At 47.8% G+C, this 27,703-nt stretch overlaps 1 protein-coding gene across 1 annotated transcript; it reads left to right on the forward strand.

Moving 5' to 3' along the window:
- Positions 1-9,742: 9,742 nt before the first annotated feature.
- On the forward strand, positions 9,743-24,502 carry LOC134984110 (gastrula zinc finger protein XlCGF57.1-like). The gene is made up of 5 exons (XM_063949740.1): positions 9,743-9,908; positions 12,017-12,095; positions 12,175-12,272; positions 12,401-12,845; positions 23,093-24,502. Exons 2-5 carry the CDS (start codon positions 12,041-12,043, stop codon positions 24,253-24,255), a joined length of 1,761 nt encoding a protein of 586 aa, XP_063805810.1. The 5' UTR covers positions 9,743-9,908; positions 12,017-12,040; the 3' UTR covers positions 24,256-24,502.
- Positions 24,503-27,703: the final 3,201 nt, after the last annotated feature.

Here is a 27,703-nt window from a genome sequence, read left to right on the forward strand (position 1 = left end):
CCTCTGGCCAGACCTCAACTTCCTTAGTAATTGGTTGATCCCTCCCTAATACCGACAAATACCTGGGAATTAACCAGAGTGATGAGTGATCGGACTGCCCAACGTGACGACACAAAAGACATTTGTATGCATGCTCAACATTAGGGGTGGGGTGGGCTAGAGGAACAACCATGCAGAGGGACGTGGTTTTCAACAAACCACAAACCGTCGTCAGGACACAAAGGCCGTTGACAAGCCAGTGGCATGACGTGCTCCCAGCCCATCTTGGCTCTTCAGTTGTGAGAGCACACCTTCAGACGTTTCACTTCGCGTGGTTTCAGACATCACAGACGGGTGGATCGGCAATTTTGTTTTCAAAGGTTTCAAAATTTAGTTTGTCTACCACCGATGCGGTTTTTCAAGACGGGTCTGCCTGTGTCAGCAAACAAGTGAGCAGGTCTACAGGCCACTATTCAGTCTCTCGTACATTCAGCAGTTTTGGTTCAGGTTTCAGTACACCAACAAGGTTTTATTCCAATCTTTTTGTAGTGCCAAAGCCGGATGGCTCGGTCACACCGATATGGAACCTAAGGGGGTTCAATCGGTACGTCACTTACTACACATTCAAGATGGAATCCCTACGGTCAGTGATTGCAGGTTTAGGACCACAGCAATTCATGATTTTGCGGGATCTCAAGGATGCATACTTACACATTCCAATTTGGCCACCGCATCAGGCTTACTTAAGTTTGCAGTTCAACAAGCGCCTCGGTATTCACAAAGATGATGTCTGTGATGATAGTTCATCTCAGATCCCTGGGAGTGATAATCGTTCCATACTTAGATGACCTTCTCATCAAGGCTTCATCTCAACAAATACTTCATAAACATGCCTTACTGTTGTACAGTGTACTAGTTCAGTACGGATGGATTGTCAACTTTAAAAAAAAAATCGAGTCGCTTCCTGTGTCAAAGAATTCCATTTTAGGAATGATTCTGATTACGGTGGATCAAGGCATTTATCTTCCACAACATTAAGTACATGCTATTCATCATCTAGTACTGCCAGTGCTCAAACCATGGACAGTCTCTGTGCATTTGTGCATTCGACTGTTAAGACAGATGGGGGCATCTTTCAAAACACTCCAGTTCGGAAGATTTCACTCATGTCCCGTTCAACTGGATCTTCTCGCATAGTGATCCGGCTCTTGTCTACAAACTCATCAGATGGTGCGCTTGTCTCCAGGGCCAGAGTATCAATACTCTTGTGGCTCCACATACACAATCTCACTGCGGGAAAAAGGTTTGGAGTCTGGAATTGGATAATTCTGATGACGGACGCAAGTCTCAAAGGTTGGGGAGCAGTGGTCCAACATTGTCAGTTTCAGGGTCTATGTTCAGACCGAGACAGATTACCGTCAATCAGCGTCCTGGAACTCAGGGCAATTTACAACGCTCTGCGTCAGGCAGTTCACTTGCTCCTGTCTCAGACTGTTCAGGTTCAGACGGACAACGCGACGGAAGTCGCATACATCAACAAACCAGGAGGGACTCAAAGTCGCATGGCCATGCAAGAAATTGCTCGAATCCTCAATTGGGCCAAACATCACCATGTGATATTGTTGGCGGTCTTCATTCCGGGAGTGCACAACTGGGAGGCAGATTGTCTCAGTCATCAAGATTTTCCTCCAGAAGATGTTCCAGATGTTAGTCCAGCGCTGGAGTTACCCAAAGATGGATCTAATGGCTTCTCGCCATAATCATCAGACAGTTACGTGGCCATACAGCCTAGTGTATCTATTTCTGTTTCCGCTGCTTCCTCGGTTGCTAAAGCGGATCAAACGAGAGTCCACGACTGTCCTACTAGTGGCGCCTCGTTGGCCTCGGAGAGTGTGGTTCTTGAATCTCCATGGTCTACTCGCAGACGATCCCTGGCTGATTCCGCTACGTCCAGACCTACTACAGCAGGGGTCGTTCCTTTACCCTGATTTAGCGTGGCTGCTTTTTACGGGGTGGCTGTTGAGACCACTCTCAAGACGAGAGGGCATTCCACAGTTGGTTATACCAACCACGTTACGTGCTAGGAAGCCAGTTTCAGCAGCTCATTATCACAGGATTTGGCGAGTGGTTGGTGTGAAGCTAGGATGTTTCTGACATATTCTTTCAAGTTATCCCATCTTTTGCTCTTTTTACAGACGGGGTTAGATGGAGGACTGCGTTTAGCGACACTAACGGTGCAGGTCTCTGCCTTGTCAGTTTTCTTTCAAAGGTGTTTGGCTCTTTGCCAACAGTTCACAATTTTCTGCAAGGTGTCCTCAGTATAACCTCCCCTCACACCACCTACGGCTCCATGGACGTGAATATAATTTTGCATGGTTTTGCAGTCACGTTTTGAACCCTTGCAACATGTGGATGTTAAGTTTAGAACTTGGAAAACCTTGTTTCTCCTAGCCTTAGCTTCGGCAAGGTGTGTTGCACAATTTGGGTGCCTTGTCATGCAAGCCACTGTATCTGGTATTTCATACTGACAGACCGGACCTTTGGACAAATCCCGCTTTTCTACCGCAGGTTGTATCTTCTTTCACATCAATCAACCAATCGTAGTTCCTGTTTTTCAGAAAATTCAGGTACTCCGGCTACTTTGGATGTGGTACGCACACTCCGCGTTTATGTAGCCCGAACATTAAAAGTACGTATATCGGATACTTTGTTCTCTATGATGAAGTCAAGATAGGTTGGGCAGCTTCCAAACAGACCTTGGCCAGATGTTAGGCGCCGGGGTCCGCTCGTCGGTGCGGCCCGGCGCCTAGCAACCAGGGACGCCGTACGCGAACAGCCGCCGGCTCCCTGGCAACGCTGGACGCCGGGCGCGCTGAGCCGCACGGACCCTAGCAACGGGGACGCCACTGGCGGACCGAGTTCCCCGTTGCTAGGCTTTAAGGGTTAATGTTTTCTCCTGCTCTCTGGCCGGGCAGCAAGGCAGCTGCATGGCATTTATTCTAATCAGCCTTTTGGCAGCTGATTGGAGGACTCCTTGTTTAATACACTCCCAGGGCTTCTCACAGACGCCGGTAATAGCTTCCTGCATGCTGTCTTTGTTTGCTGAGAGTCTGTTCCAGTCTTGCTGTATCCGGTCATTCCAGTATTGGAAGCTCTGAACTCGGAAGTTTGTCATCTAATTCCTGGAGTCCTGACTAATCACCTTATAACATCCAGTGGTGTTCGTGAGTCACGGCCTTGCCGTGTGTTGCGGCTTGTCCGCTTTATTATTTATTATTTATGTTTTGGTGCATTTTGCGGAGGGTTCCGCTTCCACAGGTCCACTCTGGTATCCGGCGGTGCCGGGTAGGAGTATTGGACAAGTGGATTTTGGTTGTTCTTTTCCCTGGCGGGTTTCCGCATATACTTTAGGTTTTGTCAGTTAGCTTGTAGCCCCTGGCCTGGTTGTTTAGTCAGAGGGCCCCTTGTTATCACCCTGTCTCGGATTTCCCTTTGTCTCCCATTAAGACCTGAGGGGGCATCGGAGTTGGGCAGACTTAATCCGCCCTTCAAACGCGGCTGCCATGAGCTCAAGCAACCATAGTCTCGCAGGGGATTTCTGACAGCACGGGCGAGACAACGGAGTTAGGGCGCCAGGGGCTATTTTCTATTCCCGCTCCCATAACCAGCATTCCCTTCCAGTACTCTGACCATTGCCATGAGATCTCCTCCGGTCAGGAGTACTGGAATCATAACATTATTACCGGCCAAACCAAAACCTAAAATTAAACTGGGTTTAATTTTTTCCTTATTCAGTTTTGTAAGAGTTATCGGCCTCATGAATCCCACAGGCTTAGGGCCAAATCCTGGTCAGCTCCTAGTCAGCCAGATTCAAGAACTTACTCAGATGTTTCAGGATCTTTCCCTTCAGGTGAAGTCGCAGGAAGATCTTTTACGAACTTCCCCGAGGGTAGTCCCTGAACCAAAAATGCACTTGCCTGACCGTTTTTCTGGTGATAGGAAGGAGTTATTTAATTTTAAAGAATCCTGTAAACGTTATTTTCGGTTAAGACCGATCTCCTCAGGTACTGAATCTCAGCGGGTCGGAATTATTATTTCTTTGCTCCAGCGAGATCCTCAGACCTGGGCATTTGGTTTAAAAGTAGAGGATCCGGCGTTGTCATCAGTAGACGCCTTTTTTGGGTCTTTAGGGCTTTTGTATGATGACCCTGATAGAGAGGCATCCGCTGAGAGTCAGTTACGCACTCTCAGACAGGGTAGAAATCCTGCAGAAGTTTTTTGTACAGAGTTTCGCCGTTGGTCGAACGACTGTGGCTAGAATGACCCAGCCCTGCGCAGTCAGTTTCGCCTCGGCTTATCAGAGTCTATAAAAAACAGTCTCCTTCAGTATCCCGCTCCTGAGACTCTCGATAAACTCATGGAGCTTTCTATTAAGATTGATCGTCGTCTCAGAGAGCGGAGGGCTGAAAAAAGAGCACCTGTCAGGTCTACTCCATGTGTATTTTCCATTCCTGAGGACGTAGAGAAGCCCATGCAGATGGGTCTCTCCCGGCTGTCTCCAGAAGAAAGACCCAGAAGGCAAAACTCTGCTCTTTGTTTGTACTGTGGGGGTAAGGGACATTTTGCCCGTAATTGTCCAATCAAGTCAGGAAAACGCCTCGACCAAGTGAATTGTGAGGGGGTTCACTTTGGTCTGCAGCTTATCTCCTCGAAGAACTCCCTTTTAGTCCCAGCTAAAGTTTCCTTTGGCAGCCTCTGTTCCTCGGTGTCGGCTTTTGTTGACAGTGGAGCTGCAGGGAACTTTATGGACTTAACGTGGGCCAAGGCCTTAGGTATTCCTCAGTTAGCCTTGGGTAGGTGTATCACCATGCATGGTTTAGATGGGAGTCCCTTGTCCAATGGGGTTATTTCCCTCTGTACACCCCCTGTACTACTTACGGTAGGAGCTCTTCATTCCGAAAAGATCGAGTTTTTCCTTACCCATTGCCCAGCAGTTCCAGTGGTTCTGGGTCACCCTTGGCTGGCCTTTCATAATCCCACCATTGATTGGCAGTCGGGGGAGATTTCACAATGGGGTACCATCTGTAATAAGGAATGTATTACGTTTCCCGTCAGAATAGCTGCTGCCATTCCCGAACTCATTCCCGTTGAATACCAGGACTTTGTTGATGTGTTTTCCAAGGGCAATGCGGACATTCTGCCTCCCCATCGGCCTTATGATTGTGCTATTGAGCTAATTCCTGGTGCCACATTGCCAAAGGGAAGGTTATATGCATTATCCGGGCCAGAAACTGCGGCCATGAATGAGTATGTTAAGGAGAGCCTAGGGAAAGGATTTATCAGGCCATCTAAATCCCCTTTAAGTGCAGGCTTCTTCTTTGTGGAGAAAAAAGACGGATCACTCAGACCTTGCATTGACTTTAGAGCCCTGAATAAGATCTCAGTTAAAAATACTTACCCTCTGCCGCTGATTTCTGTCCTCTTTGATCAGCTGCATTCGGCTGTGATTTTTTCTAAAATTGACCTGAGGGGAGCGTATAACCTCATCCGAATCAAGTCGGGAGATGAGTGGAAGACGGCTTTCAGTACTCAGTCGGGTCACTACGAGTACAATGCCGTTCGGCTTGTCGAACGCTCCGGCAGTATTCCAGGATCTCATTAACGATGTGCTCCGTGATTTTCTAGGAAGATTCGTGGTCGTTTACTTAGACGACATCCTGATCTATTCTGAATCAATTGAACAACATGTTACCCAGGTGCGTCAGGTTCTTCAAAAATTACGTGAAAATCATCTATATGCCAAGCTGGAGAAGTGTGAGTTTCATGTCACGGAGGTATCCTTTTTAGGGTACCTTATTTCCCCTCGGGGATTCTGCATGGAACCTAAGAAGCTCCAAGCCATCCTTAGCTGGGCGCAACCCACCAACTTAAAAGCAATTCAGCGCTTTTTAGGGTTTGCGAATTATTATAGAAGATTTATTCATTCTTTTTCCGACCTGGGTGCTCCCATTGTTGCACTGACTAAGAAGGGAGCGGATCCTACCAACTGGTCACATGAAGCCGAGTTATCCTTTCAGGCCTTGAAACAAGCTTTTGTCTCAGCTCCAGTCCTCAGACATCCCAACCCAGAATTGCCCTTCATTGTTGAGGTTGATGCCTCGGAGGTTGGAGTGGGGGCTATCCTATCTCAGAAGGATCCGGACACTCTGGAACTACATCCTTGTGCCTTTTATGTCCAGGAAATTCTCATCCGCTGAATCCAACTACGATGTTGGTAACCGGGAGTTACTGGCTATTAAATGGGCTATCGAGGAGTGGAGGCATTGGCTTGAGGGAGCAACACATACCATTTCAGTATTGACTAACCATAAGAATCTGCAATACATCGAATCAGCTAAGCGGCTGAATGCCCGGCAGGCTCGTTGGGCTTTGTTCTTTACTCGTATCAAATTTATTATAACTTTCAGGCCAGGTTCCAAGAATACCAAGGCAGATGCTCTGTCACGCAGTTTTCTTCCGGTTCATGATAACAGTCCTGTTACTCCCATACTTCCATCTTCAGTCATTTGGGCAGGCCTCACACAAGATTTATTTACCCAGTTAAAACAGCTTCAACACCAAGCTCCTGGAAATACTCCTGCTGGTCGTCTTTACGTCCCTGAGTTCTTGAGAGCTACTGTTTTGACTGAGTTCCATGATAACAAAGTTTCCGGGCATCTGGGGATCTCTAAGACATTGGAGTTAGTCTCCCGCTCAGTATGGTGGCCTGGTCTTTCTAAAGACGTTAAGGAGTTTGTTTCTTCATGTCAGGTTTGTGCACAGCATAAGGTTCCCCGTTCCTTGCCTATCGGGCAACTTATGCCCTTGAATGTCCCTCTCAGGCCATGGTCTCATATTTCCATGGATTTTGTGGTGGACCTTCCCCTTTCAGCTGGATGCAGAGTCATTTAGGTGGTAGTAGACCGTTTTAGCAAGATGGCTCATTTCATTGCCCTTCCCCGACTGCCATCTGCCCAAGGATTGGCAGTGTTGTTTCTCCGCCATGTTTTCAGACTTCATGGGTTGCCCACTGATATTGTTTCTGATCGGGGTCCACAATTCATTGCACAATTCTGGAAGTGTTTCTGTGCTTCATTAAAGATGAGATTATCATTAACATCTGGTTACCACCCACAGTCCAACGGGCAAACCGAGCGAGTTAACCAATCATTGAAACAGTATTTGCGTTTGTATTCAGCTAAACTCCAGAATGATTGGTCCGAGTTTCTTCCATTGGCGGAGTTTGCTTACAATAATTCTTGTCATTCCTCCACCAACGTGTCTCCATTCTTTTCAGTTTTTGGTTTTCACCCCAGAGCTAATTCTTTTTTTCAACATTCCTCAGTTTCCTCGCTAACCTTAACCTCCCATCTCAGAGCCATTTGGAAAAAAGTGCACCTTGCTCTCAGAAAAGCGGCCTTTCGAGAGAAAAATTTTTCTGACCGGCTCCGACGTCCTTGCAGTTTTAAGGTGGGAGTTAGGGTATGGTTGTCGACTCGTAACATTAGACTTCGACAATCTTCAGCTAGGTTGGGACCCAAATTTATTGGACCATTTCATATCATTAAAAAAGTTAACCCAGTTGCTTTCCGGTTACGTTTACCAAAATCTCTTCGGATTGGTAATACGTTTTCATTGCTCCCTGTTGAAGCCATACATTTCTTCCAATAAATTTCCTCGGAAGATCTCTCAGGGAAGATCTCCAGTGGATGTACAGGGGCAACAGGAGTTCCTGGTGGAGAAGGTTCTCGATTCCAAGTTGTCTCTATTTTCTGGTTCACTGGAGAGGTTATGGTCCAGAGGAAAGGTCCTGGGTCCTGGATAAGGATCTTCATGCCCCAAGGCTCAAGAGGGCATTTTTTCGGTAGTTTCCTTGGAAGCCTGGCTTTAGGGGTTCCTTGACCCCTCCTCAAGGGGGGGTACTGTTAGGCGCCGGGGTCCGCTCGTCGGTGCGTCCCGGCGCCTAGCAACCAGGGACGCCGTACGCGAACAGCCGACGGCTCCCTGGCAACGCTGGACGCCGGGCGCGCTGAGCCGCACGGACCCTAGCAACGGGGACGCCACTGGCGGACCGTGTTCCCCGTTGCTAGGCTTTAAGGGTTAATGTTTTCTCCTGCTCTCTGGCCGGGCAGCAAGGCAGCTGCACAGCATTTATTCTAATCAGCCTTTTGGCAGCTGATTGGAGGACTCCTTGTTTAATACACTCCCAGGGCTTCTCACAGACGCCGGTAATAGCTTCCTGCATGCTGTCTTTGTTTGCTGAGAGTCTGTTCCAGTCTTGCTGTATCCGGTCATTCCAGTATTGGAAGCTCTGAACTCGGAAGTTTGTCATCTAATTCCTGGAGTCCTGACTAATCACCTTATAACATCCAGTGGTGTTCGTGAGTCACGGCCTTGCCGTGTGTTGCGGCTTGTCCGCTTTATTATTTATTATTTATGTTTTGGTGCATTTTGCGGAGGGTTCCGCTTCCACAGGTCCACTCTGGTATCCGGCGGTGCCGGGTAGGAGTATTGGACAAGTGGATTTTGGTTGTTCTTTTCCCTGGCGGGTTTCCGCACATACTTTAGGTTTTGTCAGTTAGCTTGTAGCCCCTGGCCTGGTTGTTTAGTCAGAGGGCCCCTTGTTATCACCCTGTCTCGGATTTCCCTTTGTCTCCCATTAAGACCTGAGGGGGCATCGGAGTTGGGCAGACTTAATTTGCCCTTCAAACGCGGCTGCCATGGGCTCAAGCAACCATAGTCTCGCAGGGGATTTCTGACAGCACGGGCGAGACAACGGAGTTAGGGCGCCAGGGGCTATTTTCTATTCCCGCTCCCATAACCAGCATTCCCTTCCAGTACTCTGACCATTGCCATGAGATCTCCTCCGGTCAGGAGTACTGGAATCATAACACCAGATAGATTAACCTGACCATTCATCAGGTGCACTTTCATGCTAGTCTAACACCGACTGCATCTGTTTTAGCACATTCCACGCGTTCTGTGGGAATGTCATGGGCAGCAGGTCATGGAGCTTCTACGGCGCAACCTTGCTGTGCAGTTACATGGCCATCAGTGCACACATTTGTGCGCTTTTACAAGTTTGATAATTCTGTGGCATCAGCTTCTAGCTTTGGCCGTCTAGTGTTACAGGTGCCAAACCGCTGTCCCGCCAAAGGGGGAAACTTTTGTACGTCCCAAGGGTACTCCAGTGACCCCTAGTGTATGAAAAAGAAAACAAGATTTTGGTACTTGCCAGATAAATCCTTTTCTTTGCACCCACAGGAGGCACTGGACGCCCACCCAGAGCAGTTTCTCCTGGCTGGTGGTAAGTTCAATAGTTCTTATGGTAACACAATTTCACTGACTTATTTAAATGTAAGGTGATTGTTATCTATTGTTGTGTCACCTTTGTCCGTTATGTTATAATGTTATATGTAATTCTCCATTGTTCGTCCTCTCTGTCGCTCCTATTCGGCTCAGCAAAAAAACACTAAGACATCTTGGGAGTATAGAAGGGGAAGGAGGGTTACACATTTACATTTTTAAATGTGCCTATCCCTGCTATCGCACCGTCCATATCCCAAGAGTACTCCAGTGCTCCCTGTGGATTCAAAGAAAATCATTTATCTGGTAACTACCAAAATCCTATTATCTTCTCTAATAATACAGAGACATGACTGTGGAGGTGAGGGGATTTGGGCGTATTTACAGTGATATTTATGTCTCTTCCATTTCACAGAGGTGTGAAGAAGACATCTGGTGTGTGTGAGACACCCAGCAGCCATCCCCGTGTGTCAGGAGGACTGAGCAGGTCCCAGAGCCCTATCACGGTGCCTCCACCTCACTCACTGATACATGAGAGACACAGTGACCAGAAGATCCAGGAACTCACCAACAAGATCATTCAGGTGCTGACTGGAGAGGTGACTGCTGGGAATGGGACATTATACAGTAACACCGGGGGACGTGTCTGGGTGATGACTGGAGAGGTGACTGCTGGGAATGGGATGTTATACAGTAACACCTGGGGATGTGTTTGGGTGATGACTGGAGAGGTGACTGCTGGGAATGGGGCATTATACAGTAACACCGGGGGACGTGTCTGGGTGATGACTGGAGAGGTGACTGCTGGGAATGGGTCATTATACAGTAACACCCGGGGGATGTGTCTGGGTGATGATTGGAGAGGTGACTGCTGGGAATGGGACATTATACAGTAACACCAGGGATCGTGTCTGGATGATGACTGGAGAGGTGACTGCTGGGAATGGGGCATTATACAGTAACACCAGGGGATGTGTCTGGGTGATGACTGGAGAGGTGACTGCTGGGAATGGGTCATTATACAGTAACACCAGGGGACGTATCTGGGTGATGACTGGAGAGGTGACTGCTGGGAATGGGGCATTATACAGTAACACCAGGGGACGTGTCTGGGTGATGACTGGAGAGGTGACTGCTGGGAATGGGGCATTATACAGTAACACCAGGGGATGTGTCTGGGTGATGACTGGATAGGTGACTGCTGGGAATGGGATATTATACAGTAACACCAGGGGATGTGTCTGGGTGGTGACTGGAGAGGTGACTGCTGGGAATGGGACATTATACAGTAACACCAGGGGATGTGTCTGGGTGATGGCTGGAGAGGTGACTGCTGGGAATGGGACATTATACAGTAACACCAGGGGACGTGTCTGGGTGATGACTGGAGGGGTGACTGCTGGGTAATGGGGCATTATACAGTAACACCAGGGGATGTGTCTGGGAGATGACTGGAGAGGTGACTGCTGGGAATGGGACGTTATACAGTAACACCAGGGATGTGTCTGGGTGATGACTGGATAAGTGACTGCTGGGAATGGGACATTATACAGTAACACCAGGGGACGTGTCTGGGTGATGACTGGAGAGGTGACTGCTGGGAATGGGGCATTATACAGTAACACCAGGGGTTGTGTCTGGGTGATGACTGGAGAGATGACTGCTGGGAATGGGACATTGTAAAGTAACACCAGGGGATGTGTCTGGATGATGACTGGAGAGGTGACTGCTGGGAATGGGACATTATACAGTAACACCAGTGGACGTGTCTGGGTGAGGACTGGAGAGGTGACTGCTGGGAATGGGTCATTATAAAGTAACACCGTAGGACATGTCTGGGTGATGACTGGAGAGGTGGCTGTTGGGAATGGGACATTATACAGTAACACCATGGGACGTGTCTGGGTGATGACTGGAGAGGTGGCTGCTGGGAATGGGACATTATACAGTAACACCAGGGGACATGTCCAGGTGATGACTGGAGAGGTGATTGCTGGGAATGGGACATTATACAGTAACACCAGGGAATGTGTCTGGGTGATGACTGGAGAGGTGACTGCTGGGAATGGGGCATTATACAGTAACACCAGGGAACGTGTCTGGGTGGTGACTGCCGGGAATGGGACATTATACAGTAACGCCAGGGGATATGTCTGGGTGATGACTGGATAGGTGACTGCTGGGAAGGGGACATTATACAGTAACACCAGGGGACATGTCTGGGTGATGACTGGAGAGGTGACTGCTTGGAATGGGACATTATACAGTAACACTATGGGATGTGACTGGGTGATGACTGGAAAGGTGACTTCTGGGAATGGGACATTATACAGTAACACCAGGGGACTTTTCCTGGTTATGACTGGAGAGGTGACTGCTGGGAATGGGGCATTATACAGTAACACCAGGGGACGTGTCTGGGTGATGACTGGAGAGGTGACTGCCGGGAATGAGACATTATACAGTAACACCAGGGGACGTGTCTGGGTGATGACTGGAGAGGTGACTGCTGGGAATGGGACATTATACAGTAACACCAGGGGTTGTGTCTGGGTGATGACTGGAGAGGTGACTGCTGGGAATGGGGCATTATACAGTAACACCAGGGGATGTGTCTGGGTGATGACCGTATCACTGTTTGTGTCCAGTGTCAATAAGGTGTCAGGATGTCACGGTCTATGTCTCCATGCAGGACGGGCAGTATATAGAGGAACACATGGGTCTGTACAAGGACATGATGATGGAGAATCACCGGCCCCTCACATCACTAGGTAAGAGGAGACTGTCATGTATTGTACAGGGGAGAGCAGGTATGGGGCACTATACTCAGTCACTGTGTGTCTCCTACAGATGGGCCCAGTAACAGAGATACCCCAGAGAGATGTCCCCGTCCTCTGTATTCCCAGGATTGTACAGAGGAGAATCACAGGATCCCACAGGAGGATCAGGTAGGTGGGATTTAGGGTCTCACCAATATACCAAAGTGACCATCACTATATGATCTGTAGAGAAGTTTTGTACCTTATACACTGATATTATACTGTTATTAATGTATATTGTTTTGTGGGCTATTTAGGATGAATGTCTCACTGACATTATGATAGAAGATACAGAGGGAGAAGAAGAGACGTATGTGACTGATATAAAGGCAGAAGATATAGAGGGAGAAAAAGAGACGTATGTGACTGATATAAAGGCAGAAGATATAGAGGGAGAAGAAGAGACGTATGTGACTGATATAAAGGCAGAAGATACAGAGGGAAAAGAAGACACGTATGTGACTGATATAAAGGCAGAAGATTCAGAGGGAGAAGAAGACACGTATGTGACTGATATAAAGGCAGAAGATATAGAGGGAGAAGAGACGTATGTGACTGATATAAAGGCAGAAGATATAGAGGGAGAAGAAGAGACGTATGTGACTGATATAAAGGCAGAAGATATAGAGGGAGAAGAAGAGACGTATGTGAGGGGTGATCAGCAGTGTAAGGAGGAGGAGATCCCTACAGATATCGGCAAAGGTGAGTAATAATCATTTAATACAGAAAAGAGTCACATATTCTCCTTGCTCAGTCACTACAGCAATCTCTTATATTACACCCTCCTCTGTAAGTACAAACTAATGAGGAATATATATTTTCCCAGTGAGGAAGTCAGGAGCCATCAGTCCCTATTATACTCCTGCTCTCCCCCTTACATCATGTCACTGTGTGTTACTAGCCCAGAGATCTGACCAGTCTCCTCCCTAGACTCTCTGGTGTATCTCATACATGATGAGCTATCAGCCCCTATTATACTCCTGCTCTCCCCCTCACATCATGTCACTGTGTGTTACCAGTTCATAGATCTGACCAGTCTCCTCCCCACACTCTCTGGTGTATCTCATACTTCAGGAGGCATCAGCCCCTATTATACTCCTGCTCCCCCCTCACATCATGTCAGTGTGTGTTACCAGCCCAGAGATCTGACCAGTCTCCTCCCCACACTCTCTGGTGTATCTCATACATCAGGAGCCATCAGTCTCTAGTATACTCCTGCTCTCCCCCTCACATCATGTCACTGTGTGTTAGCAGCCCAGAGATCTGACCAGTCTCCTTCCCACACTGTCTGGTGTATCTCATACTTCAGGAGCCATCAGCCCCTATTATACTCCTGCTCTCCTCCTCACATCATGTCGCTGTGTGTTACCAGCCCAGAGATCTGACCAGTCTCCTCCCCACACTCTCTGGGGTATCTCATACATCAGGAGCCATCAGCCCCTATTATACTCCTGCTCTCCCCTCACATCATGTCACTGTGTTACCAGCCCAGATATCTGACCAGTCTCTTCCCCACACTCTCTAGTGTATCTCATACATCAGGAGCCATCAGCCCCTATTATACTCCTGCTCTCCCCTCACATCATGTCACTGTGTGCTACCAGCCCAGAGATCTGACCAGTCTCCTCCCCACACTCTCTGGTGTATCTCATACATCAGGAGCCATCAGCCCCTATTATACTCCTGCTCTCCCCCTCACATCATGTCACTGTGTGTTACCAGCCCAGATATCTGACCAGTCTCCTCCCCACACTCTCTGGTGTATCTCATACATCAGGAGCCATCAGCCCCTATTATACTCCTGCTCTCCCCTCACATCATGTCACTGTGTGCTACCAGCCCAGAGATCTGACCAGTCTCCTCCCCACACTCTCTGGTGTATCTCATACATCAGGAGCCATCAGCCCCTATTATACTCCTGCTCTCCCCCTCACATCATGTCACTGTGTGTTACCAGCCCAGATATCTGACCAGTCTCCTTTCCACACTCTCTGGTGTATCTCATACATCAGGAGCCATCAGTCCCTATTATACTCCTGCTCTCCCCCTCACATCATGTAACTGTGTTTCTCTGACGTCCTAGTGGATGCTGGGACTCCGTAAGGACCATGGGGAATAGCGGCTCCGCAGAAGACAGGGCACAATAATAAAAGCTTAAGGATCAGGTGGTGTGCACTGGCTCCTCCCCCTATGACCCTCCTCCAAGCCTCAGTTAGATTTTTGTGCCCGGCCGAGAAGGGTGCAATCTAGGTGGCTCTCCTGAGCTGCTTAGAATAAAAGTTTAGTTTAGGTTTTTTTATTTTCAGTGAGTCCTGCTGGCAACAGGCTCACTGCATCGTGGGACTAAGGGGAGAAGAAGCGAACTCACCTGCGTGCAGAGTGGATTGGGCTTCTTAGGCTACTGGACATTAGCTCCAGAGGGACGATCACAGGTACAGCCTGGATGGGTCACCGGAGCCGCGCCGCCGTCCCCCTTACAGAGCCAGAAGAGACGAAGAGGTCCGGTGAAATCGGCGGCAGAAGACATCCTGTCTTCAGACTAAGGTAGCGCACAGCACCGCAGCTGTGCGCCATTGCTCTCAGCACACTTCACACTCCGGTCACTGAGGGTGCAGGGCGCTGGGGGGGGAGCGCCCTGAGACGCAATATAACAGTATATACCTTAGGTGGCAAAAAGAATACATCACATATAGCTCCTGGGCTATATGGATGTATTTTAACCCCTGCCATTTTTACACAAAAAAGCGGGAGATAAGGACGTCGTGAAGGGGCGGAGCATATCTCCTCAGCACACAAGCGCCATTTTCCCTCACAGCTCCGCTGGAAGGACGGCTCCCTGACTCTCCCCTGCAGTCCTGCTTCAGAATCAGGGTAAAAAAGAGAAGGGAGGGAACTTTTGGCAGCAAATAACGATAAAACAGCAGCTATAAGGGAATAACACTTATATAAGGTTATCCCTGTATATATATATATATATATAGCGCTGGGTGTGTGCTGGCAGACTCTCCCTCTGTCTCTCCAAAGGGCTAAGTGGGGTCCTGTCCTCTATCAGAGCATTCCCGGTGTGTGTGCTGTGTGTCGGTACGCGTGTGTCGACATGTATGAGGAGGAAAATTATGTGGAGGCGGAGCAGTTGCCTGTGTTAGTGATGTCACCCCCTAGGGAGTCGACACCTGACTGGATGATTGTATTTAAACAATTAAGTGATAATGTCAGCACTTTGCAAAAAACTGTTGACGACATGAGACAGCCGGCAAATCAATTAGTGCCTTTCCAGGCGTCTCAGACACCGTCAGGGGCCCTAAAACGCCCGTTACCTCAGTGGGTCGACACAGACCCAGACACAGATACTGAGTCTAGTGTCGACGGTGACGAGACAAACGTAATGTCCAGTAGGGCCACACGTTACATGATCACGGCAATGAAAGAAGCATTGAACCTTTCTGACACTACAAGTACCACAAAGAAGGGTATTATGTGGGGTGTGAAAAAACTACCAATAGTTTTTCCTGAGTCAGATGAAATAAATGAGGTGTGTGATAAAGCGTGAGTTTCCCCCGATAAAAAACAGCTAATTTCTAATAAATTATTAGCACTATACCCTTTCCCGCCAGAGGTTAGGGCGCGTTGGGAAACACCCCCTAGGGTAGATAAGGCGCTCACGCGTTTATCTAAACAAGTAGCGTTACCGTCTCCTGATACGGCCACCCTCAAGGAACCAGCTGATAGAAGGCTGGAAAATATCCTAAAAAGTATATACACACATACTGGTGTTATACTGCGACCAGCAATCGCCTCAGCCTGGATGTGCAGTGCTGGAGTCGCATGGTCGGATTCCCTGACTGAGAATATTGATACCCTGGATAGGGACAATATTTTGTTAACTATAGAACATTTAAAGGATGCATTGCTATATATGCGTGATGCACAGAGGGATATTTGCACCCTGGCATCAAGAGTAAGTGCTATGTCCATCTCTGCCAGAAGAGCGTTATGGACGCGACAGTGGTCATGGGATGCGGATTCCAAACGGCACATGGAAGTATTGCCGTATAAAGGGGAGGAGTTATTTGGGGCTGGTCTATCGGACCTGGTGGCCACGGCAACGGCTGGGAAATCCACCTTTTTACCCCAGGTCACTTCACATCAGCAGAAAAAGACACCGTCTTTTCAAACTCAGTCCTTTCGTTCCCATAAGTACAAGCGAGCAAAAGGCCACTCCTTTCTGCCCCGGGGCAGAGGAAAAGGAAAAAGACTGCACCATGCAGCCGCTTCCCAGGAGCAGAAGCCCTCCCCTGCTTCTGCCAAGTCTTCAGCATGACGCTGGGGCTTTACAAGCAGACTCAGACATGGTGGGGGCCCGTCTCAAGAATTTCAACGCGCAGTGGGCTCACTTGCAAGTGGATCCCTGGATTCTACAGGTAGTATCGCAGGGGTACAAACTGGAATTCGAGGCGTTTCCCCCTCATCGGTTCCTGAAGTCTGCTTTACCAAAGTCTCCCTCCGACAGGGAGGCAGTTTTGGAAGCCATTCACAAGCTGTATTCCCAGCAGGTGATAATCAAGGTACCCCTCTTACAACAGGGAAAGGGGTATTATTCCACGCTGTTCGTGGTACCGAAGCCGGACGGCTCGGTGAGACCAATTTTAAATCTGAAATCCTTGAACACTTACATAAAAAGGTTCAAATTCAAGATGGAGTCACTCAGAGCAGTGATAGCGAACCTGGAAGAAGGGGACTATATGGTGTCTCTGGACATCAAAGATGCTTATCTCCAAGTCCCAATATACCCTTCTCACCAAGGGTACCTCAGGTTTGTAGTACAAAACTGTCATTATCAGTTTCAGACGCTGCCATTTGGATTGTCCACGGCACCTCGGGTCTTTACCAAGGTAATGGCCGAAATGATGATTCTTCTACGAAGAAAAGGCATCTTAATTATCCCTTACTTGGACGATCTCCTGATAAGGGCAAGGACCAGGGAACAGTTAGAAGTCGGAGTGGCACTATCTCAGGTAGTGTTACGTCAGCACGGGTGGATTCTAAATATTCCAAAATCGCAGCTGATTCCAACGACACGTCTACTGTTCCTAGGAATGATTCTGGACACAGTCCAGAAGAAGGTGTTTCTCCCAGAGGAGAAGGCCAGGGAGTTATCCGAGCTAGTCAGGAACCTCCTAAAACCAGGCCAGGTCTCAGTGCATCAGTGCACGAGGGTCCTGGGAAAAATGGTGGCTTCTTACGAAGCGATTCCATTCGGAAGATTCCATGCAAGAACATTTCAGTGGGATCTACTGGACAAATGGTCCGGTTCGCATCTTCAGATGCATCAGCGGATAACCCTGTCGCCAAGGACAAGGGTGTCTCTCCTGTGGTGGCTGCAGAGTGCTCATCTACTAGAGGGCCGCAGATTTGGCATTCAGGATTGGATCCTGGTAACCACGGATGCCAGCCTGAGAGGCTGGGGAGCAGTCACACAGGGAAGGAATTTCCAGGGCTTGTGATCAAGCATGGAAACATCTCTTCATATAAACATTCTGGAACTAAGGGCCATTTACAATGCCCTAAGTCAAGCAAAACCTCTGCTTCAGGGTCAGGCGGTGTTGATCCAATCGGACAACATCACGTCAGTCGCCCACGTAAACAGACAGGGCGGCACGAGAAGCAGGAGGGCAATGGCAGAAGCTGCAAGGATTCTTCGCTGGGCGGAAAATCATGTGATAGCACTGTCAGCAGTGTTCATTCCGGGAGTGGACAACTGGAAAGCAGATTTCCTCAGCAGACACGACCTTCACCCGGGAGAGTGGGGACTTCACCCAGAAGTCTTCCACCTGATTGTAAACCGTTGGGAAAAACCAAAGGTGGACATGATGGCGTCCCGTCTAAACAAAAAACTGGACAGATATTGCGCCAGGTCAAGGGACCCTCAGGCAATAGCGGTGGACGCTCTGGTAACGCCGTGGGTGTACCAGTCAGTGTATGTGTTCCCTCCTCTGCCTCTCATACCAAAAGTACTGAGAATCATAAGAAGGAGAGGAGTAAGAACTATACTCGTGGTTCCGGATTGGCCAAGAAGGACTTGGTACCCGGAACTTCAAGAGATGCTCACGGACGAACCGTGGCCTCTACCTCTAAGAAAGGACCTGCTACTGCAGGGGCCTTGTCTGTTCCAAGACTTACCGCGGCTGCGTTTGACGTCATGGCGGTTGAACGCCGGATCCTGAAGGAAAAAGGCATTCCAGAAGAAGTCATCCCTACCCTGGTCAAAGCCAGGAAGGACGTAACCGCAAAACATTATCACCGCATTTGGCGTAAATATGTTCCGTGGTGTGAGGCCAAGAAGGCCCCTACAGAGGAATTTCAACTGGGTCGTTTCCTTCATTTCCTGCAAACAGGACTGTCTATGGGCCTAAAATTAGGGTCCATTAAGGTTCAAATTTCAGCCCTGTCGATTTTCTTCCAGAAAGAACTGGCTTCAGTACCTGAAGTTCAGACATTTGTAAAAGGGGTGCTGCATATACAGCCTCCTTTTGTGCCTCCAGTGGCACCTTGGGATCTCAATGTTGTGTTGAGTTTTCTAAAGTCACATTGGTTTGAACCACTTACCACTGTGGACTTAAAATATCTCACATGGAAGGTGACGATGCTGTTAGCCTTGGCTTCAGCCAGGCGTGTGTCAGAATTGGCGGCTTTATCATATAAAAGCCCTTACTTAATTTTTCATTCTGACAGGGCAGAATTGAGAACTCGTCCTCAATTTCTACCTAAGGTGGTTTCTGCATTTCACATGAACCAACCTATTGTGGTACCTGCGGCTACTAGGGACTTAGAGGACTCTAAGTTGCTTGACGTTGTCAGGGCCTTGAAAATATATGTTTCCAGGACGGCTGGAGTCAGAAAATCTGACTCGCTGTTTATCCTGTATGCACCCAACAAACTGGGTGCTCCTGCTTCAAAGCAGACGATTGTTCGTTGGATTTGTAGTACAATTCAGCTTGCACATTCTGTGGCAGGCTTGCCACAGCCAAAATCAGTAAAAGCCCATTCCACAAGGAAGGTGGACTCATCTTGGGCGGCTGCCCGAGGGGTCTCGGCTTTACAACTTTGCCGAGCTGCTACTTGGTCAGGGGCAAACACATTTGCAAAATTCTACAAATTTGATACCCTGGCTGAGGAGGACCTGGAGTTCTCTCATTCGGTGCTGCAGAGTCATCCGCACTCTCCCGCCCGTTTGGGAGCTTTGGTATAATCCCCATGGTCCTTACGGAGTCCCAGCATCCACTAGGACGTCAGAGTAAATAAGATTTTACTTACCGATAAATCTATTTCTCGTAGTCCGTAGTGGATGCTGGGCGCCCATCCCAAGTGCGGATTGTCTGCAATACTTGTATATAGTTATTGTTACAAAAATTCGGGTTATTATTGTTGTGAGCCGTCTTTTCAGAGGTTCCTTTGTATTTATCATACTGTTAACTGGGTTCAGATCACGAGTTGTACGGTGTGATTGGTGTGGCTGGTATGAGTCTTACCCGGGATTCAATATCCTTCCTTATTGTGTACGCTCGTCCGGGCACAGTATCCTAACTGAGGCTTGGAGGAGGGTCATAGGGGGAGGAGCCAGTGCACACCACCTGATCCTTAAGCTTTTATTATTGTGCCCTGTCTCCTGCGGAGCCGCTATTCCCCATGGTCCTTACGGAGTCCCAGCATCCACTACGGACTACAAGAAATAGATTTATCGGTAAGTAAAATCTTATTATTACCAGCCCAGAGATCTGACCAGTCTCCTCCCCACACTCTCTGGTGTATCTCATACATCAGGAGCCATCAGCCCCTATTATACTCCTGCTCTCCCCCTCACATCATGTAACTGTGTATTACCAGCCCAGAGATCTGACCAGTCTCCTCCCCACACTCTCTGGTGTATCTCATACATCAGGAGCCATCAGCCCCTATTATACTCCTGCTCTCCCCCTCACATCATGTAACTGTGTGTTACCAGCCCAGAGATCTGACCAGTCTCCCCACACTCTCTGGTGTATCTCATACATCAGGAGCCATCAACCCCTATTATAATCCTGCTCTTCCCTCACATTCAGAATCCAGCACATTCCGTGTTTATTACCTGTCCCCTCGCACTTGATTGATGGCCTTTTCTCTCTAAGAAATTGGGGCTGTCTGGCATTAGGGGCATAGAGAGAAGTGAGGGGGACATATTTATAAAGAATTTTCCCAACTAGAATCCAATATCTACCATTGCATTCCACCCACTTGCTGTCTAGGTGAAAGGGGCAGGATCTATTAGAAAGGATGGCTACACCACAGGAGATATAGCATGTTGGGTAGTGATTGGTAAACTGAGGGGCAGAGTGCAATGGAACATGTGATTCCTGAATGGCTACCACCGCCGCCTTCTGGTCAGCTAAATATTTTAATGCAAGACGTCTCTTACGGGGAGAATAAAGACCTTTTACATTAAGACTTAAAAACGTCGCCGTGATAGAGAGAGATCAGATCATGGTATGAAACATCTAAGATCATCTGTGCAAAGTCCAATAGAGTCTGTAGGGCGTGTGCATACTTCAAACTATCAACATAAGAAATAAAATAGGGAACAAATATGGGAGACAAACAGAAATAGTGTCCGTAAAGGAGCTAGAGATTCCGTCACTAGGGTACCGTCACAGAAAGGTAGAAAAAGGTGGCGGTCGGGCCTAAAAGGGAAACCCACCAACTACCCCAAGTAGCCATACGAGAGTGCAAAATCTAATCAGCATAGTAACAATTGTAGAAAGAAATATCAAATCTCAATGTAACCAATGTATCCAAAGGAGGTAAAGGCCAAGAACATGGCCTGATATGCAATGTAGGTTCTATCAACACCGTTATAAGGGCAACAGGATGTTACATGGATCAGTCATGCTTTACCTGAACACCCAAACATTCTAGAAAGGTATTATGATACGTAACAGTGGAAAGAATGTCAGACCATATACCATATAGCAATTATATAGCACAGGAAATAAAGATAAAAATATACGTTTTATACCCATAACAAGAGCAAAAAAAAAAAGATCCATGCCCAGTAACTTAGTCCCAGTTGGCACATGTTACAGTAGGAAACAGACTCTGAGTGTCTGTAACAGTCTTACTCCTTTATCATATTACTTGGAGACGGAAGACAACTCCTCCGGTAATGGTTTAGGTAAAGTGTCATGAAGGGCTGTCAACAGGAATGTCCCACTTTTTCAGAATAGCAGGGCCATCCTCGGGTGAAGGTATCACTGTGAAGGCGCCGTATCGCATTACAATAAGCTTAGTAGGAAAGCCCCATTTGTATTGCACATTTCCTTGGGTGGAATAGATGCCTTTTGGCCAGTGTCGCAGGAGAAATATACGGAAATAGCGCAGATTATCCAGGCACTAAGCTGTGGATGAGGAAGACAAAGCGGCTTGTAGAATGCGTTCTTTAATGTGAAAAAGTGGACCCCGAGCAGAGTGTGCTTGGATAGAGGCCTGTTTGGACTTTGGGAGTCTATGGATCCTATCAATAAGATGGTCAGCAGCAGAAGCCTTTGGTGGAAGTTTCTGAAAAGAGGACCGTGGCATAATCATAAAGCTCTGCATTTGTAACAGAATCCGGAACGCCCATTATTCTGATATTATTTCTCCGAGACCAGTCTTCTAAATCAATGACTTTATCACGAATAGAGACCAGGTCTTCCTGAAGGGTGTCATGTGCTGAAATCAGATCTTTGTGAGACGCAACAATCTCTTTCATCTTAGTCTGTATGAGTGCCAATCTCACTGATACTGGACCTCAAAGCTTGAATATTAGAGTTAAGTTCTGAGGTTATTTCAGTCCTTAAATCTAGATAACATAGAATGTATAGAGCGTAGAGTAACAGGACCATCTAGAGTGTCTTAAGATGTCTTCAGCCATTACAGCTGGGCTGTGCGTCTGACAAGAAGAAGCAGATGATGTTGTATCAGTCTCAGAAGGACCAACTGAATTTGAGGTACCAAACAGATGCACAGGTGGGGCCGATTTGGTACCTTCTTAACCTTTTTTGAAGGCATGGTAAGCTATCAGGTAAGGTAGATAAGAAGCCCCTTAGTGAGGAGAGATCCAGAAAACACATCTAGATGGACTCAGGCCACGGACCTCTTATTTATTATTTTATATACTAACAAGTGTGGTACATCCCTGCAAAGGCAGATCCAATCTCTTTCTCATCAGACTCTGCTGTCTTCCCTGCACTCTCACTCAGATGTTTACTGTTGCCAGTAGCACACGTATGAGAAGCAGAAGTATGGCGGCAGCTGTATAGATTCTGATATGTCATTCTCTATATCATACTTATCGTACACACATCATCCTTATTACTATTGAGAGAATAGAGGTAAAACACTGATGATGGGGGTGTAAGAGTGGATTATAACCTAGCAGATGATGATGATTACAGGGTATCATATGGCGTACCAGCGTATGAGCACACACATAAAGGAATGCTTCCTTACCAATGCTTCCAGGAGTAACATTAGGAGACATTTCTCTGACCCATTAGCTTATACGACTGATGTTATTGTTCAGCTAGAATCTCCAGTTCATACGATATGTTCCCCATCCATTGTTTTACATTGGTGCTGACATAGGACTTGGCGAGTGACTACATCTCCATTAATTCTTCATGGTTAGTTACCAGTACAAGAGAGAGATATATCTAAGTCTTGTTATAATATTACATTTGTTATTGTGAGTGTTCTCAGGAGGGTGGACACAATGATAGTCTGACACAATATTATAAAGCCTTCATTAAAAGTTATGTTTTATTATACACACACATTTACAATTAAGTGTCCCAGAGAGTCGTCTTCTCCTATTGTTTACAAGATTAATATTGTTACAGTAAATGTCACATTTCCTTAATGTATTTTATTTCCAGCAGATGGACAGACAAGCAGGAATATCTCAGAAGGACATCTAATGTTATCCCCGGATTGTGACATAAATGATAATGACAGTAGACAGGATTCTCCAGGAGATAACCCCATTACCCCAATTATACATCCAGCTCTATCAGCTGATCCCTCTGATCCTGGGAAATGTTCTCCTGATCACTCTGATATTGGTGCATCTGTTACAGCTCTGACAGTAGATATGGAGTTTCCCTGTTCTATAGATGCCAAATGTTTTATACAGAACACAAAGCTTATTATCCATCAGCCAGCTAAGGCAGGTGAGAAGCCATTTCCATGTTCTGAGTGTGAGAAATGTTTTACACAGAAATCAGATCTTGTTAAACATCAGAGAAGTCACACCGGTGAGAGACCATTTTTTTGCTCTGAGTGTGGGAAATGTTTTATCCAGAAATCACATCTTGTTACACATCAGCGAAGTCACACGGGTGAGAGGCCATTTCCATGTTCTGAGTGTGGGAAATGTTTTGCACGGAAATCACATCTTGTTGCACGTCAGCAAAGTCACAAAGATGAGAAGCCATTTCCATGTTCTGAGTGTTGGAAATGTTTTACACGGATATCACATCTTGTTACACATCAGAGAAGTCACACAGGTGAGAAACCATTTTCTTGCTCCGAGTGCGGGAAATGTTTTACACAGAAATCACATCTTGTTAAGCATCAGCGAAGTCACACAGGTGAGAATACATTTCCATGTTCTGAGTGTGGGAAATGTTTTACACAGAAATCAGATCTTATTAAACATCAGAAAACTCACACAGGTGAGAAGCCATTTCCATGTTCTGAGTGTGGGAAATGTTTTGCACGCAAAGCAGATCTTGTTAAACATCAGAGAACTCACACAGGTGAGAAGCCATTTTCTTGCTCTGAATGCGGGAAATGTTTTACACAGAAATCAAATCTTGTTAAACATCAGCGAAGTCACACAGGTGAGAATCCATTTCCATGTTCTGAGTGTGGAAAATGTTTTGCATACAAATCAGATCTTGTTAAACATCAGAGAAGTCACACAGGTGAGAAGCCATTTTCTTGCTCTGAGTGTGGGAAATGTTTTACCTGGAAATCACAACTTTATACACATCTTCGAAGTCACACAGGTGAGAAGCCATTTCCATACTCTGAGAAGTAAATCAGCTCTTGTAGACATCAGTCAGGTGAGAAACCATTTTAATCTTCTGGGGTATACTTATTGCCATATGATGTTCTTCAAGATTCTTATCCTATCTCCTATGCTTTTTGCAATATACATGCTACCGCATGGTGAAATAATCAGACGTCATGTACTCATCTACCACTGCTATGAAGATGATCTGTCTTTTGCTCAGGGTACTGAGAACCCAGTACCAATCCTAAATGGTTGTCTAGTTGAGCTCCAGGTGTGGGTGATGCCAGTTGGCTGTGACTCAGTCCTGGTGAAACAGGTCTATCATAAGATAAAAGCTCACCAACAAAGGGCAGGGCTACAGTTCAGCTTTGCAAACCAACCAGACTTACGCTTGGAGGTTCAGAGTTACAAAATGCGGATCATGTGTGGAATCTTGGTGTCCTGGATTGTGGAGTGAAACTTAGACATCACGTATCAGCCACAATCAGATCCTCATCTGAGGAACAGAGCCAGACTCCAGCACTTATTTCCCTCAGAAGATCTACCTACAGTCATACATACACTTGTATCATCACACATAGACTACTGCAATGTCCTCTACCTGGATCTCCTAGCAATAGAATTGCACCGCTTGTAGCTTGTACAGATTGCAGCAGCCAGTCTGTTACCTAACCAGCCCGTTCCTGCCACATAACACCCATTCTCTACTCCCTTCACCGGCTGCCTGTAAGATGGTGACTCTATTACATAATCTTACTGACTCCCAATCCTACATGATCAGGATCCATGGTAACAGAAGCAGCTTCTGCCTCATTACTGCCCTGCTTTCTTACTTCCATCTGCAGATGAAGGACTCTTACCAGCAGTACCAAGAATCTCCAAGCAGTGCTGAGATGTCAGAGGGGGAGACAGAGTGGTGGCACTAGTGCTGTAGTGGGGCCTGCCGAAGGCACTGTCAGTGGGTAATATTGTCCTCAAGCAGTGCTGAGGTGTCGGGGGGAGACACAGTGGCTGGCAGTAGTGGGGGGAGACAGTGCGGGTGACAGTAGCCGCGGGGAGACAAGGTGGGTGGCAATAGTGGGGGGAGACAGGGTGGGTGGCAGTATTAGGGGGAGACAGGGCGGATGGCAATAGAGGAGGGAGACAGGGTGGTTAGTAGTAGTAGGGACTGCAGGAGGCAGTGACTCTGAGAATCTTGTCCCCAAGCAGAGCTAAGGTGTCAGGGAGGTGGGGCGGGTGGCAGTAGTGGGGGGGTGACAGTAGTGGGGGGAGACAGGGTGGGTTGCAGTAGTGGTGGGAGACTAGGTCGGTGGCAGTAGTGAGGGGAGACAGGACTGGCAATAGTGGGAGAGACAGGACTGGCAGTAGTTGTGTGTGTTCTGTGTAATAATCCTGAAAGTAGTGCTGCTACCGATCTCATATCATTTGTAGTAACTTGGAAAAGATGAGATGTGAGGTGCACTCTGGAAGCTTATAGGGGGTTAATCAGAGATGATCGCAGATGAGACATCACAGCCCCCCGGAGAATGGTCCCGGCCCGCCCGCGTTCACACCTCAGGGATGCGACCGCAATGTGTGTGTCTGCGTGGCCGCTGCGCATGTGTATTTTGCCACCACCAGCAAACTGCTGCGGGCCGCTATTGCGGCTGGGTCTGAATGACCACCATAGGCTTTTGGCTCCTGATATGTATCTGTTTTACTTACCTGCAATACTATAATGTAACTTGAATTGTTTCTGTGCTTTAAGGATATTTCTCTTATGTCCTAGAGGATACTGGGGTTCCATTTAGTACCGTGGGGGTATAGACTGGTTCACTAAGAGCCAAGGACACTTTAAGAGTTTAACACTGTGTGCTGGCTCCTCCCTCTATGCCCCTCCTACCAGACTCGGTTTAGTTTATGTGCCCGAAGGAGCCGATCACAGCTAGGGGGGCTCCTAGGAGTTTTCTTAGTTTTATTGTGTTCTAGAGTTTGTTATTTTACAGGAGGCTGTTTGGCACCAGTCTGCCGGCTTCATGGGACTTAGGGGGGAGAATGGCCGAATTAATACAGAGTTAATGGCTCCATTACTCCACTGACAGGACACTGAGCTCCTGAGGGAAATGTCCGCAAGCCCCACCATGGCGACCGCACATTCCCGCAGCACGCCGCCACCCTTAACAGCCAGAAGACATGAAGAGTGGTAAGTACAGCGCCGGCGTCCCAGTTAGTGGGTCACCGGCGGGTATGGCGGCACAAGGGTGAGAGCGCAGCTCTGGTTGCAGGCTGCGCTCCTGCAAGGCTCAGCAACATATTTTTCTGCCCTATGAGGGGTGTTCGGAAGCCAATAAGACTACCCTACACTGGTCTGACTGGGGCTGTATCCCACTCTCAGACATAAAACCACAAGGCCAGTATAAACAAAAGGGCGGGAAGCTGCGCGTCATTACAGGGGGGCGGGGCTTCCACTCAGGGCAGACCCAGCAGCTCACCAGCACCATTTTCTCCTTGCAGATCTCACTACAGAATGCTGACAGAGAAGCGCTGCCCCTCCAGACAACTCCAGCATACCTCTGCGGTACCAGGGGGTTATAGAGGGGGGAGTGTAATTAAATGGTACTAGCTACCCTATTGAGGGTAGCTGGTCAGCGCCGGGTTTTTATCATAATATTAGGCAGATAGGGCACTGTGTGGGTTGTCCCTCATACTCTGTGACACTCTGACGGTGCTGTGGGGGAAGCTGACATTTTCCTGTGTGTGTGTGCGCATATATCTCACATTACCATGGCAAGGGACTGTGGGAGTCATTCCGAGTTGATCGCTCGCTAGCTAGTTTTAGCAGCCGTGCAAACGCTATGCCTCCGCCCACTTGGGAGTGTATTTTAGCTTGGCAGAAGTGCGAACGCATGTGCAGCCGAGCGCTGCAAAAACAGTTTGTGCAGTTTCTGAGTAGCTCTGAACCTACTCAGCACTAGCGATCACTTCAGCCTATTCGTGTCTGGATTTGACGTCATACACCCGCCCAGCCATGCCTGCGATTTTTCAGACATGCCTGCGTTTTTGCAAACACTCCCTGAAAATGGTCAGTTGACACCCAGTAACGCCCCCTTTCTGGCAATCTTCTAGCAGCCTACTGTTAGGCGCCGGGGTCCGCTTGTCCGCGCGACCCGGTGCCTAGCAACTAGGGACGCCGTTCACGTACAGCCTCCGGCTCCCTAGCAACGCTAGACACCGGGCGCGCTGAAGCCGCACGGACCCTAGCAAAGGGCACGCCACTGGCGGACCGCTTTCCCCGTTGCCGGGTTTTAGGATTTAATGCGTTCACCTGTTCTCTGGCCGTGCAGCAAGGCAGCTGCACGGCATTTAGTCCAATCAGCCTCTAAACAGCTGATTGGAGGACTCCCTGTTAAGTACACTCCCAGGGCTTCTCACAGACGCCGGTAATAGCTTCCTGCATGCTGCCTTTGTTTGCTGAGAGTCCGTTTCCAGTCCT

The sequence above is a fragment of the Pseudophryne corroboree genome (genome assembly GCF_028390025.1).
Source record: "Pseudophryne corroboree isolate aPseCor3 chromosome 3 unlocalized genomic scaffold, aPseCor3.hap2 SUPER_3_unloc_36, whole genome shotgun sequence".
NCBI classification, from domain to species: domain Eukaryota; kingdom Metazoa; phylum Chordata; class Amphibia; order Anura; family Myobatrachidae; genus Pseudophryne; species Pseudophryne corroboree.